At 37.7% G+C, this 18,719-nt stretch overlaps 1 protein-coding gene across 5 annotated transcripts in view; it reads right to left on the reverse strand.

Annotated features, from left to right (window-relative positions):
* The window catches only part of RBBP6 (RB binding protein 6, ubiquitin ligase), a 32,877-nt gene extending 14,395 nt beyond the window's left edge, over positions 1–18,482 (reverse strand). For 2 of the 5 annotated variants that reach the window (XM_025916842.2, XM_025916841.2), the window contains exons 1-7: positions 17,224–18,482; positions 12,432–12,531; positions 9,828–9,864; positions 5,233–5,277; positions 3,054–3,142; positions 2,844–2,940; positions 2,304–2,443 (exon numbers count right to left, since the gene is read on the reverse strand). In XM_025916842.2, coding sequence (XP_025772627.1) covers positions 2,304–2,443; positions 2,844–2,940; positions 3,054–3,142; positions 5,233–5,277; positions 9,828–9,864; positions 12,432–12,531; positions 17,224–17,389 — 674 coding nt within the window. In that variant the 5' untranslated portion in view covers positions 17,390–18,482. Of the gene's footprint in view, positions 1–632; positions 747–2,303; positions 2,444–2,843; positions 2,941–3,053; positions 3,143–5,232; positions 9,865–12,431; positions 12,532–17,223 lie in introns of all 5 variants that reach the window. The other 3 variants (XM_086692698.1, XM_086692697.1, XM_086692696.1) reach the window with 3 other exon arrangements.
* Between the last annotated feature and the right edge of the window lie 237 nt (positions 18,483–18,719).

The following is an 18,719-nucleotide window of genomic DNA, read 5'->3' on the forward strand; positions in this document are numbered from 1 at the left end:
AGTAGCTAGTAGCTAGAATCATCAGACTTCAAAACCAGTGGTTTACTTCTAATTAGTATTTTAAAAGAGAGATTAATCTATTTATAACCAACTAAGAAATACTAATGACTTCAATGATTAGAATATGTGTTACAAGAATATAAAGTAACACTTTAGTCATTTTGGGTCCATTTTCTGGTAGAAATACATTTTGCAGAAATGCTGCATATTAAACATATTGAAAATAAAACACTAGGGGTGCTTGCATGGATCAGTCAATTGAACGTCCGACTTTGGCTCAGGTCATGATCTCACAGCTTGTTGAGTTCGAGCCCCATGTCGGGCTCTGTGCTGACAGCTCAGAGCCTGGAGCCTGCTTCAGATTCTGTGTCTCCCTCTCTCTCTGCCCCTCGCCTGCTCACTCGCTTTCTTTCTCAAAAATAAACATTAAAAAAAAATGTTTTAATAAAATAAAAAACCAAAGTACACTATTCTCAGACTTGTCACCACTGCTTCCAACACCCACATCTTCCCTAATCAGGCAGATTTGTATAACATAGGAATTCCTAGGTAAATTCTATCTCATTTAGGAACAGAGTGTGTCGATCTCACTGCTGAAAATGAAAGCATCTCAGCTGTACAGAGGAGGGTACCTGAGGTGTGTTATTTGTGTTGCAGCTGCTCCATAGACATCACCACGACTCCAGAAATAAGTATCAATTTGCTTATGCCCCATTGTTCCCAATTTGTGAAAGAGGAGTCTCCCACTGCCCAAAAGAGAGAAAAGAAAGAAAAAAAAAAAAAAAAAGAAGAACAGAGGATAGAAAAAGAAACAGAAGAAGAGTCTGAGTTGCTTATCAGTGGTGTTAGTGGAGAGGGTGAAAGTTTCATTTAAAATATTTGGGCTCCCATTTCCCCAGTATTTGCTGTGTGTCTGGCACAAATGGGCTTTTGCATTTCAGCATTCAAAAACAATGAAGTTAATTATTAGTTAGGGTTCACAAGGGTGATGTTAATTTTTCCGACACAAACTTCCATTACTTTTACTTGTATATATTATATTAAGATGAAGCGGTCTGCTCTTAAATTGTGTCCGTAAAAACCATCCATTTCAACCTAGGTTGTTTGGAAGCACGTATGAAATGTCTGAATCAGAAACAGCGTAAAAACAGACTGCTCTAAGATGAACCACAAGACAAAGGATGGTGACTGATCAAAAATTGATGGGGGTGAAACGGAGAAAGTGAGCAGGGCTGGGAGTTCAGGAAAACACTAATCCTTATCTGTGAATGAAAACAATCTATTTACTAAAGTGTATACTCAAAACCATAAAATCTTTTCAAGATCATTCCACGGCACTGCCGTTTTCATCACCTTCATCTGCGCACTATGCTGCGTTTCAACGCTACAGCATGAGGCTGAGGACAACCGTTCTTTTACTCATTCTCTTCATGTCACGATGAACAAGGGCACTGTTATTCTCTAAATGGATGTTTCTCAAGGTATGTCCTGAGGACGCCCTCACTTCATAACCCACTGGAGGACTTGTTGGAGCACCCAGTCCAAAGGGACAGTTAATACTGTGCTCTGTATCATGTGAGTTCATAACTGGTGAGGGTAACCACAAAGGTAATTAGCGGGATTAATAAAAGCAGATAAAATGAGAAGTTGTCAGTTGAATTATACCACTAGTAGGTTTTCAGGTCTATCCACTTCATTAAGAATTGGCTCCTAAAATACGATCTGAAAACACATTGCAAATAAGCACTAAGCTGTAGGGTACAGAGCTGTAGCTCATCTGAACTAATGGGTTTGTAAAATAAATCGTTATTTTAGAAGTTTAAGACTCACACGGTACATCCAAACTTATTCAAGAGGACTCAGTTCTTCATTTATTCTTGGCACTTAAATTTGCCCTGACATCTTATACAACTTTTGTGCTTAAGCCTTCTGTTTCTCAGAATGATTAAGACATTGGTCTTTTTCACTTAACACATGTAGACAGCATAGAAGATCATGTGGGAGTATGTATGTGAATGAAGAAGAAAGCAGGGTATGACAGAAAAAGAAAAAATTAGAAGCCCACAAGGGAAGTGGCACTCAGTGGTAACAAAAACCCCAAATCCATTCTAAATTTGCATTTAATGGAGCAGACTGCAGCCTCTCATTCTTCACACAGAAATGCAACATGTGGAGACCAACAGTCTTGCTATACAATGCTCACAAGAAATCCAAGTAGCCAAGTGGCGACCCCAAGCCTACATAAAACACCAGCGCCCGGACGGGCTGTGGCCTCACAGGTCATACGTAACTAGAATACTTACGCGTCTATAGTCGGTATCGCATACTTTCCAGTGTTGGTAAGCATTGCACCTTTCATGTTAGGATCTTTCACTTCCATCATAAAACTTCTGGGAATACCAGTGCTCTTTTTAATCCTCGGACCAGATTCAAAGTTTTTATCCTATTTGGAGGGGAAAGGAGAAAGGAGGAAGAAAGAAAGCAGTTACCCTTTGTTTAATATTAGCTAACACGCAGTGCTTATTAACTGCTTATAGTATCTGTAGTGCTCTACATATATGATCTCATTTAAACCTCGCAACAGCCATGCGAGGTAAATACTGTTATTACCATGTCCGTTTCACAGAGAAGACCGAACAGGCTTGAAGAAGTCAAGTGGCCTGCCCAAGCCCAGTCAACCGTTGAGCAGCAGAGCCAGGATCTGAAGCCTGGCAATCTGGCTCCACAGCCTGAGCTCATTTGCCATTGTAATAGAGAAGGCAGTATTTACCAAGAAAAATCCGATAGCTAAGAAATCATTGTAAGAAAAATAAGGTGTACCATGGTTTCTACTTTGGACTTACCCCGTTTGTTGGGCAATTCTTAATGTAATGGCCAGGTTTACCACAACGAAAACAGGTATAAGATGGAGGTGGTGGGCCTAGAGGTTTCTTCATGTAACTGAAAGGGAAACAGAATTACATGTACACAAAACCTTGAAAGAATAAAGCTTCTGATTGGGGGGGAAAATCCACCCCAATGTACCTATTAGTATGAAGCATTTATGGACTTACTTGATTGGGTCGTATTCATGGCCAGATTGCGACATCATTGCTTTAATTTTATCTTCTTCAGAAGCATTGGCTTCAGCCAGATTGGCAGTCTGTTTAACAGGTAATTATTTGACACACACATTAGAAACACATTTAAGACCACACAGCCAAAGACAACACCACTCATCCTGTAAAGAGCAGTATCTAATCTTGCATAAAACCTAAAACTGAAAGCTATTTACACGTATAACCTAGAAGAGGCATCAGGAGTTCCTTAGCTCATTCATTACATGACGTTTGGGTGTCTGCAGGGCTGAAGGTCTTGCTGGGGGCACTCAAACCTTAGACCCTGTTTGTACCTTACATTAAGATTTACATATGACTCGTCTAAGAGTTAAAACAGATTAAGGAAACACTTGACATTTTAAGCCTTAAAAATAATTCAAGTGTCGTAGCATAAAGACTTTGTATTTACAACTTGGAGGTAGGGTTATGGGTAAAACAATTGAACATTATGCAGATGATATTAAGGCAAAAGGCTCTTTAAGAAGTAGAATCAGTTTCAAATTAAGTGCAAAGCACATGCAACGGAGCACTCATCATTTTAAATCCGATTCTCCGAAGTTTTATGAACTTCATCTTTAAGGTATTATATAGAATAGTCTAGATATAACCAGGGTCTAAGGGAGTGAGTCCTGATAACTTGAAGCTTCAAGCATCTAGCACTCACATCAGCCATTCATTGGGTTTTATCTTTACATTCATCCACAAAACAAGCAACCAGTTTTAACATTTTATTGTAATTTTATATACAAAGAATGCTTAACATTAACAGAGCTTAGAACAACAGCAACATTTACAGAAAACTGGATTACAGATGTTGAACAACTAATTTGTTTGAACCCAAACATTAATTTACAAGTAGTTAAAAAAAAATCTCCCAAACCTCCAAAATTCCCCAACTGCTTCCCACAAAGAAACAATGGTAGGAACAGACCAAAACTCAAATAGGGTCCTTACAGCACATAAGAATTAAAACCATGAACTATAAACTGCTTAAGATGTAAACTCTATGCTAGACCACTTTTGCATTAGAAAATTGTTAAGAGACGATGGTTTCAGCCCACTTCATGTTTTAGAATCATCGATTTTAATGTTTAGTTTCCCCAGAACAAAAGCTTAAAAAGCTGTATTTGTTACTAGGACATTTCTTTTGGGATACATTCTAGGGGAAGAGGATACAACCTATAACAAAGTCAAGGATAAGATAGGGACAGCACTAATGGAAAATCCATCTAACTCATTAATCTTGGTTGCTAAGTCTGGTTTTACTTTGATAGTAGGGAAAAAAGGATTTTTGGAAAACTGGAAGACTTCCTTCTTGGTCCTCAAAAATCTGCCTAATCTGTAATGTCTTTTTTTTTTTTTTTTTTTGAAGGCATGATTTGCAAGCTACGTCTATTGCTTTAAAAAGTAATCCATCACTAGTGCTTTCCCAAACAAAAGGTACACATTGTTGAGCAGAAAATGCAAGCAATTTTATCGCAAAACATGGCATATACAATTATTTCAGGAGGTAACAATTTGCCCTTCTGCCAAACATACACATTGGTATATTCCTGCAAACAGCTTTACACATTTACACAATTCACTGTAGTCTGTGTTCAAACAAATTAGGTTGTCTAAAACTTTTTCTAATGCAGACAGACTACAAGTCTAGAGCATAAAGAAACAATCGTAACACATTTAAAATGTTGACCTTCATGGGATCAATTCAAATATTCAAGAAATAGCCGTGCAATTGTCCATGTAAAGGAAAGCTTCTATTTTGGCTGCATAAAGAAAGTCCACATAATTTACAGCCAAAACCAGGGAATTCCTCCAGAACTTTGTTAGTTTCCAATGTATAATTAAACAAAATGTGTAAGGGGGGAAAAACCCACCAAATAAGTGTAGCTTCATGTGTTTCTTCTGTCTTGAAGATGACCAATACTCCAACATTATGGTGAGGCTGACAAAACACTCCCCCTATCTTCTCAAAGCAGCAACTACTCTTTACAGGATAGTAACAATGTGTACAATATTTTTGTAAGACATATCCTCCCCAACCCCTCTTTAAACAATTGTTCCACATTTAAAAAAATACGATGTTAGAAAAAGATTTATATTTGCAAGAATAGATATATATATATATATATACCTTTGTAAGCTGGGCCAGAGAAATAGATGCAGAAGAGTCATCAATCTGTTCACAAAAAATTAAACACACATTCAAGTTCCACACTGAAAACATCTGAAAGTGATCATTTAGTCCCTATTGCCAATTAATGTTCAAATATTGGGCATTTTCTTAGAAGTTTTCTAAAGAATGTTATTCCCTGTTTTAAAGCTGAAATTGTAGCTCACCCCACTTTACCCTTCTCTACATATTTCACACATATAATAAAGGCTTAAGTTGAGGGGGATTCAATTACAATATTAAAAAAAAAACAACAAAAAACAGGGTAAAGAAAAATATATCACAGAAAATATGTTCAGAGCAGTGACTGAATATTAAATAAGAGTCCGTGTCTATCAATGGTTTCTAAATCTGATAACGCTCAAGAGAATATACACTAGAGAGAATAAGAAATCTAACTTTCCTGGAGTGCCATTATAGAACATGGTAAAAACAAGGAGCTCTTTAAAGGCTCAGATAATTGCTTTAATAAAACAGCTCCCACATAATTGCTACTTTTTTCTCTTTTTTTAAGCATGTACTGTTCGGTCTGAATAAGTTTGTTTATTCTCCCATACAAAGAGTAAGAATGGCTTCTTGCCAAAGAAACCACAATTTTATCAGAGCAAAGATGTTAAATCAAAAAAAGGAAAACCAGTGGTAGTGTGGAGCAAAGGCAAATAGGGCTATTGGGAGGATGGACTTTAATAATGCGTGAAGAAAGTTAATTTAATCAAATGGAGAAAGTATTATATATTGAATAAGAAAGATTTTAAAAATGTATTTTCAAATGTGGTATTTTAAGATTTTTCACTATTTGACCCCCTGAAATGATTTTAATATCAGTTTTTAAAAAGTGTGTATCTGTATACACACACACACACACACACACCCCTTTCCCATCTAACTCTAAAGATATGATTTCCCTGTTAAGTGTACCAAAAAGAAAACATGATTTGCTTCCTATATAGTAATTGGGTTGCTTATTCAACATGTTGTAAGCTTCTCATGCATTATTGGTCAGAACTCTTGTTTAAAATGGAGAGAATGTAACAAGATGTCTGGATCAAAGAAAAATAACAACAATGAAGGGAGTCTTCATCAGGTATTTTTCAAATATTCCAGAGAACTAAGAGAATTAAAATAAAAGCAGCATGACTTACAGCCCCAAATAGAAATGTTACCAGTTTCAATATGAAGCTCTTAGCACAATGCCTACCACAGCAGGAGTTCAGTCAATAAAAATCATGTTTGCTAAATTTAAAATATATCTTATAAATATCTTAGGGTTTTAAAAGTCAGTTTAATGGATAGTATTACTGGGACGCTTACTTCAACAAAAGGTTCTTAGCTGCCCACTGAGGGGCTGCCCCAGAATTTGTAATGCACTATTCCATATTCCTAATATGCAATCATATAATTCACCAATGTGTTCTTATTCTCATCTGGCTCTTAAGTGTTTTCATTACAGAACTAATCTCAAAGGAAGCTTAAAAAAAAACAAACAAACCATAAACATCCTATTTTTATCCAGAATAAATTCTGATCATCTCAATCTATTTTGAAAAGGGCTACTTTTTGCATTAGTTAGGAACTATGTGAATTTAAATAACAAGAACCAAATGCTGTCAAGCATCATCTATACTGTTTCTAACCAATGAAACTAATAACCCTTCAAAATAGCCCATTACTATCTAGAATATGAACACTCATCACTTCCTTAAGAGAAAGCAGTTATATTAACTTTCTTACAGCTAGAACTAAAATACTAACATTTTTTGTTCTTCCCACTATGATATATCTGTTTTTTTGTTCTTATGTCGGGCCATCTGGTCCTTTTAGTTTTCTGTTGATTTGTCATTAGTACTGGGTAAAGTGGTTTCAGATACTCAACAACATCTATATCACTTTTTTTCCCCACCAATGATTCTAACACCTTAAATACCTTAAAGTCCATGAGAAAGTCAAATTTACCATAAATTGTGAAAGGTGTCCAATAGTTTTCTACAAAAAGCAAGGTACTAGAAATCAGTGAAAATTGCTAACAAGGAATGGTTTAAAAACGACTAGGAATTTACATGTACTAGGCAGCAATAAATGTATTAATTCTCAGATACTAATGATTTAAAAAATGCACCACATTTAAAAAAGTCGTCTTCATAAAAACTGATCAATGCATACTGTGGACATCATTAAAATTAACCCACTTCCCCACATCTAATTTGTGGTCTTGCTTCTGGGAGAAAGAATCTGAAATATTTTATGCCACTTACACTCGCTTGCAATTAAAGGATCCTACAAAATACAATCCTGATATTTAGTAAACAGGAAGAACATCCAGCTTTGGAATACCAACATGAAGGATGGCTAAATAAAATAAGCTAAGGAATACAGACAGAAACAGCCATCCTTGATTACAGTCGGCTTAAGTTACCAAAAATGTACACACATTTACTTTTATTAATCAGCATTTAGAAATCTGGTTTAGTGGCCCTATCTTACTTGGCTTTTGTGAATGTGTACAAGAATACGTGATTCATAAGATGGGCATTAATTATGCTTAATGAATATATTCTCTCATCCTAAACACCAGCATATGTACCCCAAGCAAATAAGTGGTGGGGATATTAAGTTATCTAATGTCTCCATTTCAGACAATTCTACCTAAAAATTAAAGCCACTTTTAAAGTATTAAAAAAAAAAAAAAGAAAAGAAAAGAAAAGAAAAGAGAAACCTAAATAAGCATAAAATAAACTGCTTCTTATAAGTGTAATACAGACATGCCAGGGAACACACAAGGCTAAAAGAATGTTAACTTTATTTATGAACATGTGATTTGTGTTTATACACATGCTAATAAACAAAAAGGAAATAACTGTTTTCAAGAAATAAAACTTCATCTGAATTAGTTTAAATACTATATAAAAATACTTTATACAAAACGTGTTACATTAACCACTACAGTCACCAGGATAGTCACTCTGATTTGTGCTAGCATTTGGATACATAAAATCAGTTTTAAACCAATCACCAGCAAAACAGAAACTTGGACAGTTTGTTGTTTTTTTTTTTTTGTTTTTTTTTTTACAGCATTATGCTTTAAAAACCAAAAAAACCAAAAAACCAAAAACAAAACAAAAACCACCAAAAAACAAAACAAACCCAAAAAACAAAAAAATAAAACAAAACAACAACAACAAAAAAACCCCAAAACAAAAAAAAGCCCATATACCCCAGAGGGTGGGGAAAAAAACCCAAATCTCTAAATTTTGATCTTCGAATCACTGTATTTAGTTCCATGAGAACTAAAGGCCATATATTTTAGAGAACAAGTCCAAAGTTCAGATATTCTATATTATCATGTTTAAGATGCAATGATCCAAGGTTAGTGAAATGCCTGATACACAATTAAAGATCAGTAGTATTTAAAAAGGATAAAGTGAAACAGCAAGCAGTATCCTTGAATTCTAAAATGAAGATTTCAGACATCTCGTATTGTGTACAAATCAAGCCTGAGCAGTAAAATGTTTAGAGAACCATCAAGTTTACAGAACTCCGTTACTACAGACCTACTTTCTGAAACACATTTCACCTCACAACTTAGGTATTTCCACTACCTTTTACTTAAGACCTTCAAGTCAACATGGTGTCGTACTTTAGCTATGATAATAAAAATTAAGATGTTATTCCACTTAAGGGGAGTTATCTTTGATAAGCTACAGCTTTCAATTAGCTTGTAATTAATGCAGCATTTTAATATCTTATAAGAGGGAAATATTTTATTTTGGAGAACTAAACAGGCTAGAACTGGAAGACCTTGTATTAAAATTTGAAAACAATGTACTGAATTGTAGAAATCATCATTGAGATGTTTATGTACTCAGGGGGCCCAAATTTCAGGTCTCACTTTTATAGTACAGATATCAACAAAGAATAAAAGCTTGAAATTGCCAAATAAAGCAAAACTGAATAATAAAGCTGCATCAAAAGTCTTTGGAAAGCTTTTTTCTATTGGTGTCTGAACTTGGAGAAAGCATCAAACTTTCATATTAGTTTTGCATGTTGCTAATGCATTTTTTAAAGCCATCAATTAGGCAGAAAAAAAAAAACTAACAAAAACTAAGTGATACAACGTGAAAAATGGCAAAATATACACTCCAAACATTTTTTTTTATTGCAAGAAACAAAAAGCACACAACAGCCTGTACATACATACAAAATACTAACTATAGACAGACAGATGTAGAACATGTTATCATGTTCATTAGTGTAAAACCTACATGATCTAAAAAGAATCATACATTAACTGTACAACACAGTGTCATACAGGGAGAATGCTATCATATTTAATATGAAACAGCGTTTTTTGGGGGGCACAAATTACCCATTTCTACAAAATAAGTCTGCAAATTATGCCACATATATCCATATTCAACTGAGCTGTCATCAAAATACATTTTATTTACAATATGTACTATGATCAGTTGGATATTAAGTTCTAAATGATTCACTTCACTGCTACATTATAAAGGTAAAAGCAATGTGTAGAAAAAGTGTGAGATTGTGTTTTTACATACTGCTTTTGAAGTTCCCATCACTGGTTCAGTTCGACTTCTAAAAAATAAACAAAAACAAAAACAACATTAATTATGAGTTGTTATTTATGAATTGTGCTAAAACATCTTAACACATATGTCTAATTACATGTCTTTATGAACACAATTTTCCTTTGTACAAACATTTAAAAACAGCCAATTTCCAAAGTAATAAATACACTACTTTGATTAATCTTTAGTACCTTTAAACAGCTTAAGACATACCTGCGACAAAAACAAAACAAAACAAAAAACAAAACAACTTGGTACAGAGGAATTCTAGAATAGGCGTATCAAGAGTAATAAATACATTACTTAGGTTAATCTTTACCACCTTTAAACAATTTAAGACAGATCTGCAGGAAAAAAAAAATTCCATACCAAGGAATTCTAGAATACGTGAAAACAATAAACGTTTTCTCAAAGGTAGCATGAAGATCTTGTTAAGAAACTTTGTAGTTATTTAATAGACTGAACAACCACATTATATCATTCCCCAGTTTTTTTTTAATAGGTAACAAATGTAAACTTTCACACATCAGATCTTCTTGAAAGAAGACCACTGGTAACATTTATACTTTGGATCCCTAAGAAATTGCTGTGCTCCAAAAACTAAATGTCAAATCCAGAAAAACAAGTTGATAGTTACTTTAATTTTTTAAAAAGTCTCAAAACAATGACCAAAGTTAAACAAGAATTCTAAGTTTCAGAAAAACGCAACATACTCTGACACTATTTTAGTTCAAAGAATGAGTCTGATGGTTATGAAGAAATGAACAGATTGGGGCGCCTGGGTGGCGCAGTCGGTTAAGCGTCCGACTTCAGCCAGGTCACGATCTCGCGGTCCGTGAGTTCGAGCCCCGCGTCAGGCTCTGGGCTGATGGCTCAGAGCCTGGAGCCTGTTTCCGATTCTGTGTCTCCCTCTCTCTCTGCCCCTCCCCCGTTCATGCTCTGTCTCTCTCTGTCCCAAAAATAAATAAACGTTGAAAAAAAAAAATTAAAAAAAAAAAAAAAGAAATGAACAGATTGATTTTTTCAAGTACATAATAAATAAAGCCCAAGAAGAAATTCTTAAAAGTCCACACAGGAAAGGGGATGGGGGTTGAGCTTCTAAATACAATGCTCAAATGCTTCGTTGAAGTTTATGCTGTCCTGACTACAGAGAAATGTGAGGGAACATCTGAAAGGAGTTTCTAAGTTTGCATGTAATTTGGAAGTCCTGATATAAAAATGAAGCTTTCCTTTTCTCAACAAACTTAGAGCCATTTTACAAGGCAAATATATTACAAAGGCAACCTCACACACAGTGAATTAACAAGCAATTCTGTAAGAGGCAACTTATTTTCCCATGTACTTCAAATAATTCTCTAAGTTTCTTAGTATCCAAAAAAAAAAAAAAATCAACTGAAAACTACGCGTTTACTGTTTTTAAAAAGCACTTAGTAAATTAAAATGTAATTTCACAACAAATTCTAGGAATTACTTCCTTATAATTTCTTAAAATTACACAGCTAAAAGCACACAGTTCACTTGGTAATTACAAGAAAAACAAAGTATTCAGGTTTTAAAACTGTTACTACACAGAAGGTATTACACAAAAGATCTCAATGCTGGGATATGGAGTATATAACTTTATAGCAAACTAATGACTGTCTTAGAATGAGTGTTTGCCCCTACAAGGTAAAGCTCCAAGAAATAACTGTTTTACCTCAATTCCAAGAACACATTCCATTTCCGAGGACTGGGAAATTCCAGAATTTTTCACTGGCCAAAAGTAGAATTTGCCAGAATTTCACATCACTACCCTTTTCACATTAGCATAATTCTATCACCATTAAAATTACAAGAAAGCAGGGACTAAGTGTGAATCCTGCTCCTTTCCCGAATTTCTTAAACTCTAGCCTAGTGCTAAGATACTGCAGTGTTCTTACTCCAATAATGGGCATCTACCACACGCCAGGCGCTGTTTAATTCTTACAGCTTTCCTCTGGAGGGAAGTACTCATATCCCTATATTATTTTGAGGAATCTATTTTGAGGCTTTAGGGAACTTACCCAAAGTCACACAACTGGTGTGAAGCAGCAACTGGAGTCAAACCTAAGCCTGATTCCAGTCTGTGCTAATAAATCCTATACTCAACAGCCTCCCCACAAAAGCCCCTTGTTGAGAAGCAAATGTATTACTGATGCTGTCAAAATATTTAGGACAAATCTCTCAACACACCTATATATACATATATGTATACATATGTATATATATTTGTGTAGTGAAAGGACAGTCAGAAATAAAAGTGTGCCAATAAAAAACAAAAGGGTATGTATGCAAATACTTATTCACCGATTTGAGCATCATTTTGTCTCTGTAAATATTACAAAGCAAAAAAATTCTTGATAGCTCTTACCACTAACTACAGGTTAACTGGGGGAAGAGATAGGAAATAACAAACCCATCCTCACCATTTTAAGGATTAAGAAGATATACTTATTAGGGTAAAGTAATGAGTTCAGTTCTAAAATACTTGTTCTTCCTCACAAAATAAAAAAGTATTTTGAGGACTTAAATACATGAGATTTGATAAACACTCACATAACATATGTCTTGCTTGTAGATTTAACACCTCCAATAGGAATTCTTCTAACAATTACAGATGAATTCTTAGGAATTAGAGCATTATCATCAGTATATTCTGTAAAAAAGATAAAGAGTTGAATTTCTATTTGGCGATTTGGGTAAGTCAGTCCTCAAGAATTAGAAAACTTCAACCAAAGACAAATTTTACGGAAAAGGAATTTAAATTTAAGAGAGCATGTTCCTTGCCTCTAGAATACTGATAATGTCAGAACAAATGTCCGCATCCATAAGGAGGTTCTCTTCAAAGGACACCAAATACTGCCAGCAGGTTCTTGGCTCTGGTGCCTCTACTTCTATGGAACCCCAAATCTCAGTAAGACTAAGTCATTCTCCACTTTAACCAATAATGCTAAACATCTGATCTATGAGAAAAAATATGTAATTTAAATGAAGACATTCTGTCTCTCCTAGCCCCTCAACATGAGTATTACAAAAGAAATTATGCCATGTTTTGAATAGAGGAAAAGGGTTTTATAAAAAGAATTAGTAGTGGGATGCAACTTTGCATAAAATGTTGATTCAAGGCCTCTCTAGGAACTGATGCTTGAGACTTAAAGACTGAGAAGCCAGACAGATGTGCAAAAAAGATGGACAGAGTGTTTAAAGACAGAAAGAAAAGCAGGTGAAAAAAAAATCATTAAAAGGCCAGCATAGCTGGAAGATAATGAAAGGAAAAGAATGACTTGACCTACAGTTAGAAAGTACAGGTCACATATTCATTTATATTTTGTTTCTAAGTACAACAGGAAGTCATTGAAGGATTCTAAACAAAAATGACAATGATTTACACTAATAACAAACAAACAAAAAAGATAACTCTGGTATCTATGTGGAAAATGAACCCATAAGGGAACAAGAGTAGAAACAGGGTGACTAATGAGGAGGCTGCTGCGAAGTCCCGGTAAGAGATGATGGTCTGTGCTGGGTTGTGACAGGTGAAGACATGGAAATCAGAATGTTCTGAGGTAGAACTGATAAGGCAATCAATGGATTTAATTGGGGGGGAGGGGAGAAGATGAAGGAAAAAGAGCAATAAGGCATAAGTAACTGAGTTCCTGGCTTAAGCAACTGGAAGAACAGTGATGTCACTTTCTGAGAAGAAAACACGGAGGATGAATGGATCCTATTTTCTACTCTTTTAATTCTCTATTACTTGCAATACTTCTGGAAGAATGAAATTAAAAGAGAAACTGGACCAATTAATTTAACTATGGGTAAAAAGATTTCCTGAGGAAGGGATTTGTAAAATTACCAAAAAGAAAAATAACCCACCACAGGGAGACAGATGCAAGAATGTACCCATCTCCCTAAATCACACATTCAGGCATTAGGGTTCATTCTTAAGATTACAGAGTTGACTTGCAGTGGCCGACTACCTCTGTTCTTCCAGTTATTTCAATTTATCACACATACAAGCATTTTAAGCTTATATATATTTATGGGTGTGTGTGTGTGTGTGTGTGTGTGTACACACACATATAATTAATTTTAATCATAACACTATTAGTTATTTCCTGTTACAAACTAAATTGTTCAAGAAAGGGTTCTTTTTAGTATATTTCAAGTAGCAAACTGTATGTGATGCAATTTCCCAGATTCAGGCATACCATGAGAGGACTATCATCATTGCTTTGATAGTTCATGATAGTCCCAAATGTCCAGCAAGCTCTGAGTAAGAAAAATTGGAAGATGGGGGATGTTCAAAAAGTAAATTCTAGAAACAAAAAACACTTGACAACAAGTTTCTAAACACATAACAAAAGCATTCACTGTAGCTTTCCACCACAACTTATTAATCTGATCGGCACAATACTGTGTCAGACTAAAAGTCAGGTGCCCCTACACCAGATTTGACCTTTTAAGTACCTGAATTACACTGGTGACTTCCTACCCTTAAAATACCTTGCTAAGTAGCCTGTTAGGTTCAAAAGACCTTTTCCAGGTGCCAAAGTAATTTCTGACCCAAAAATATAAAGACCATGGATTTCGGAATGAAAAACAAGATGAATCTGAGAAATGATAAAGATAATAAGAGTCTTTTAAAAATACTTCATTCTCAGCTTTCAAATCTTTCACACTCAGTTCAGAATGAAGGTTTGTTTTGTTTTGTTTTGGAGGGGGGAAACTGAAACACAGAAAAACAATGGGAAAGCTATAAAAAATATATAGGAAGGATCATTCAGAATTTGTTTTGAAATATAGTCTAGAGATAAAGGTGCAAGACTCTTAAATCTATATTATGAAATTCTGATCCAAGCATTTTGGTCTCATCGGATTTAAGGGTCCTAAACATGGCCAGATTTCCAAACCTCTAAGGAGTGTTTTACAGAAATGTGATACACTGGGTAATTTAAACATTAATTCAAACAAATTAAAGTGATCCAGTTCAGCATCCTCTCCTGGGCAATCTCCTAACTATGAGGCTATAAACATTAATTCTGTACTCTCTTAATTCACTGGATGGTGCTAAAACCCAACCCATTCTTACTCAACTGCCTGTGACACTGGATGTTATTCCCCATAAAACTCATTAAGTGACTACCCTCCGCACTACTATCAATGATATCTTTTCCACCCCTAATCTGAGGATTGAACAAAATGCACATGCTCTCACCCCAGACGCTCCCTCTCTTAACCAATGTAACATCAAAGCTTTCTCCAGTAAGGACAGTTCACATAAATATATAAAAGAAAATAAGCTGCTAGGCAGAACACTTCCCTGGTTTTCAGGGTTTGTAAAAATAATACATCATATAATGTCCTGGCTTAGGAAAAAATATAACAATGCCACAAAACCCTTAGATTTTTGACAAGAATTCCATCAACTCTTACTCCAATCTAACAAAGTTGTATTCAATTAGTAGGTGGAGAAGATGGACAAAGTCAAGTTCCAAATGATGAAATCATTTAATACTCCAGTAAAAGACAAAACTTGCCTAGCATATGATTAAAATTGTCTTTGTATTCTTTACCTTCATTTATATTCTTTCCTCCTACTTACAAGTATTATTAACATATCAATATGTCCTGAAAGTCCCATAAATCCATCTGTTCTGTGAAGTGTGACAATACTTAAAGGACACTTTTGGTGGCCTTAAAAAGTATTTTTAAGGTATTTTCTTGAATACTAGTTTAAAACAGATGTTTCTCAACCGTTCATGATGATCAGCAATTTTTCCTTTCCTTAAGTAGAGGATTCTACACATAATTACAATTACCAAAGTTTCATGTGAAGAATCCCTTAGGACGCTTTAAAAGGGGGAGGGGAGCGGAGAATATTTTTTTAGATGTTACCATGTGAGTAAATAAAGTTCTTCCTTAATAAATATTTTTGAGTCATGCCAGTAGTGCCATTCCTTAACACAACACAATTATACTTATGCCTGGATATAAATGGAAAACAGCTCTTATACATGACAAGATGTGCTCTATTAAAAACAATAGGCTAGAGACGCCTGGCTGGCTCAGTTGGTGGAGCCTGCAGGACTCTGGATCTGGAAGTTTTGAGTTTGAGCCCCATGTTGCGCACAGAGATTAAAAATAAAATCTCAAAAACCCCAAACTCCTATGGGCTAGCAGTGAGGGACCCCCCCCCCCGATTTCAACTAAAAGAACACAAGTCACACCTTAAGCCAAAGTTGGTGATTAAAAAAAACTCAGTGATCAATAAAAGACCCTAAACCTAATTAGAACTTCACATTATTTCCTCTCATCCCATTAATAAAACTCAAAAGACTGACCTACTGAAAACTACACATCAGCATTACAGTACCGAGAAAAAGAAGCCAAAACAAATGCAGAGCCATAATCTGAAAAGCCAGTTTATCACATTGTCATATCCAATGTTAAATTCTCAACATTATAAAATGCTTTTAAAAAGGATAAAGAACTTAAAGATTCCAATCAGTGGCTTGTTTGAAACTCATGCGGTAGCAGCCTACTACTTTCTGTACCCTAGTAACAATAAAATCATGTAAAGTCTAGCAATTACTCCTTTAAAAAAAAAAACCCTTTACTTTTAATCCTTACTAAACTGCTGAATTTTAAGATTACCGTGATGAATTAAGAGTTCAACCACTTAATTACTAATTCTGCAATTTACCCACAAAAGTGGTGACATCAGAACATATCAAGTTCCAAAAGCAATTCCAAAAACATTCAACACAGGCTGGATTAATTCCTCAAAAAATATTTAAGTGAAGGTCCCTTCTCCACGACACAGGCAACTCCAAAATAAAAATAAATTAAGTACACAAAAACAGGAAGAAAAGGAGTGCAGAAAACTTGCCACTGAACCCCAAACCGCTGTCAGATTACAAAGTTAGAGAAGTATCTCTACGCTGCTTTAACAAAAAAGAAGCCTGCAATATGCTCTCCTCCCCTCCTTCCGAGGAAAAAGCAAGTTGGAAAACGCCACAAGGCACAAGCACCCCAAGAACGTGGATGTAACACCCCTCGGCCTCTCCACCCCAATCTTCATTTTAAATAACATTTGAGAAGGATAATCAGACTTCCACGTTTTTGGATTAGCCAGTTACCGATGCTCCCAAGAACGCAGAAATCAAACAACCCAGTTCAACTCCCAGGCCGACTGCAGCAACCCTCGGGTCTCCATGAAAGTTGTTCCAAAAGTACTAGAATGAACAGTCCCACAGGAGACGTAATGGCGGTTAGTCTCCTGCCAGGCCCTCGCACAACCGGTATCTATCTTCAACCAGCAAATATCTGGAGCCCATGTGGCCCTTACCTTCTTTCGTCTGCGCGTTGGTGATCTGCAGGTCGCAGTCGGCAGCTTTCAACTTCTCTCTCCCCATAATCTGCTTCTTTAAATCGCAGAGGGAGATGTGGAGCCCATCAAAGGTGACGGTATCATAGTTGAGTTTAGAGGAAAATTTATAATGCACACAGGACATGGTGCCAAAGGATTCCTAAGGTTCAGCGAGGAGACGTGGACACTCTCAATATATGTATATTTATAAACTTAAGAGCAAAATATGTACACACAGAAACACTCAAAAGACACCGAAGGACCCTAAGGCCTGAGATTAAATACCCCCCAACCACAAGCAGGGGTTCGTAAAAACAATAATCCAGAACCGCCCCTCCCGACCCCGGTACTCAGAAGCACTTCATACGGGAGGAAGCGGACGAGGACGGGGAAAGGGGAAATCGAGAATCCGCCAACGGGCACAATGTCACCCGGCTGGGTCCCCCTCGCTCATGCTAAGGGCCGGCAGGAGACGGGGGGCAGGCGGTGCAGTCAGTAGCGGTCAGTCCACACGTTAGAGTCCGAATGACCCCGCGGGGTCAGGGGTCCATAGCGCGGCCGCACCTGCCGGTTGTTCTCTCTTTCCGTGGATTGGGGTGACCCAGGCCCCGGGAGAAGGTTGGGGGAGAGGGCCTAGGCCCGGAGTCCACGAGCGGCCTCTCGCCTCCTCCTGGCTTCCGGACGACCGGCGTCAGCTTCCCCAGGCCCAGGCCCCCCCACACACAAACCCCTGTCGCCTGCTCCCCGGAGGCCACGAGCGGCCCGCGGCCTAGGCCCAAAACGCGCGGTCGGCGGAGGAGAGGCCTTCTCGCAGGCCGCCCCCGGCTCCGCCTCCCCCCCGCCGCCGCCGCCGCCTCAGACACAAAGCCGGTACTAGGCCTCAACTAGGCCTCGAAGCACTTCCTCACCACCCCGGGCCCCAGCCAGCGGCCGGGTGGCTTTGGCGGACCCTGGGGACGCCGCCGAGGCTCCCCGACGCTTCCTCTCGCCGTGTGCTCCGCGCTTCTCTCGCCTTTCGCTCCCGTCGCCTTTCGGCCGCGAACCGCAAGAGTAGGCCCGGAAACGGCCGGGCAACGGCAAGGGCTTCGGGGCTCTCTTTTTGTTCTGCCCCCCTGCCGCTCTCGGGCCCTCACCCAGCGCCGGCGACACCTCCAAGCCAGCCACTATGGCGGACGCGGCCTGGCTTCGGGCGAGCGCCCCACTCCGGGGTCTCTTAAGCAGGGATTGCACGGGCGACGCGCGCGAGGCGGGGCTGGCGTGCGCGGATAGGCGGGCCGGGAGGCGGGGCCCGTGGCGTCACAAAGCGCACCGGCCCGCCCACGTGACCCCGCGCTTTGTGACTCTGGAGCGCGGAACCTGAAACAGCCGAGAGAACGGAAGAAACCATCCGCCCCGAGAGGGAGGGGGCGATGCGTGGAGGGCCGGCTCACGGGGCGGCTCCGGGGGGGGGTGGGGGGTGGGGCGCGGATTTCTCC

This window comes from Puma concolor, chromosome E3 (assembly GCF_028749965.1).
Source record: "Puma concolor isolate L17-30 chromosome E3, mPumCon1.1.hap2, whole genome shotgun sequence".
NCBI lineage: Eukaryota > Metazoa > Chordata > Mammalia > Carnivora > Felidae > Puma > Puma concolor.